Source organism: Morone saxatilis, unplaced genomic scaffold, assembly GCF_004916995.1.
Source record: "Morone saxatilis isolate NCDOM2014 unplaced genomic scaffold, NCSU_SB_2.0 Contig18, whole genome shotgun sequence".
NCBI classification, from domain to species: domain Eukaryota; kingdom Metazoa; phylum Chordata; class Actinopteri; family Moronidae; genus Morone; species Morone saxatilis.
In genome coordinates, this window is record NW_023339740.1 from 15,528,537 (window position 1) to 15,529,968 (window position 1,432).

Genomic DNA, 1,432 nt, shown 5'->3' on the forward strand with positions numbered 1-1,432 from the left:
TTAATATACTTTTAATTCTACAGGAGAATTTGGGCAAGCTGATGACTAACTTGAGGAGCACCCATCCTCACTTTGTGCGCTGTCTGATTCCCAATGAATCAAAGACTCCAGGTATGTTATCTCAGTGTTGATGGTTATTAAAGTTTGCCATTTATTGAAGAATTTTACATGAATTACTAATTATTACTTAATTATGTATCATTTTTATAAAATAAATTTTTATTGAAGGACATATGCAGATTTTTCACGTGCAATTAGTGCAATATTCCTTTTTTTATATCAACAATAGTTTCAATATACATTGGATTTCGATTTCATATCATAGGTCTGATGGAGAACTTCCTGGTCATCCACCAGCTCAGGTGTAACGGTGTGCTGGAGGGTATCAGAATCTGCAGAAAAGGTTTCCCCAGCAGAATCCAGTATGGTGACTTCAAGCAGAGGTAGCAGAAATAAAATCTTGACTGTAATTTAAACATGTTTATTCTCTTCCAGCTAGTATGTATAACTAAATGAAATCTTTACTTTTAGATACAAAGTATTGAATGCTAGTGTCATCCCAGAAGGCCAATTCATTGACAACAAGAAAGCCTCAGAAAAACTGCTGGGATCCATCGATGTGGACCATACTCAGTACAAGTTTGGCCACACTAAGGTAGAGTAAAAACACCTCCTTGTACAAGGCTGTTTGCAAAGACGTATAAGTTGAACTATCATCAATAATTAATTACCTAAAAATAATTATAATTATTGACTCTCAGGTGTTCTTCAAAGCCGGCCTGCTGGGTACTCTGGAGGAGATGAGAGATGAGAAACTGGCTGAACTGGTCACAATGACTCAGGCTGTCTGCAGAGGTTTCCTAATGAGGAGAGAGTTTGTCAAGATGATGGAGAGGAGGTAATTTGTGTGTATATGTTCATGTGTTTACAGTCTGGAACTTGATTTTTAGAATAACTATTTTCTAACTAAATTATTTCTTTGTTGTCAGAGAGGCCATTTACTCCATCCAGTACAATATCCGCTCATTCATGAATGTGAAACACTGGCCATGGATGAAGGTGTACTACAAGATCAAGCCTCTGCTGAAGAGTGCAGAGACTGAAAAAGAGATGGCCCAAATGAAAGAGGACTTTGAAAAGACCAAAGATGACCTAACGAAGGCTCTGGCTAAAAAGAAAGAACTGGAGGAGAAGATGGTTTCTCTGCTCCAGGAGAAGAATGACCTGTTGTTGCAAGTGCAGTCTGTAAGTTGGATCAGCACAACGCGTGTGCATGTCTAATAAATATCCTACATTAATTAATGGTTTGGCAATTTGCATGGACTTTTAGGAAGGTGAAAACCTCAGTGATGCAGAGGAAAGGTGTGAGGGGCTCATTAAAGCAAAAATCCAGCTTGAGGCCAAACTTAAAGAGACAGCTGAGAGACTGGAG

General features: G+C 38.3%; 1 protein-coding gene across 1 annotated transcript in view; it reads left to right on the top strand.

The window, feature by feature from the left end:
- Positions 1-19: 19 nt before the first annotated feature.
- LOC118328127 (myosin heavy chain, fast skeletal muscle-like) overlaps positions 20-1,432 on the top strand; it is a 44,384-nt gene continuing 42,971 nt past the window's right edge. The window contains exons 1-4 of the mRNA XM_035661732.1: positions 20-111; positions 326-443; positions 532-655; positions 762-898. Coding sequence (XP_035517625.1) covers positions 42-111; positions 326-443; positions 532-655; positions 762-898 — 449 coding nt within the window. The 5' untranslated portion in view covers positions 20-41. The remainder of the gene's footprint in view (positions 112-325; positions 444-531; positions 656-761; positions 899-1,432) is intronic.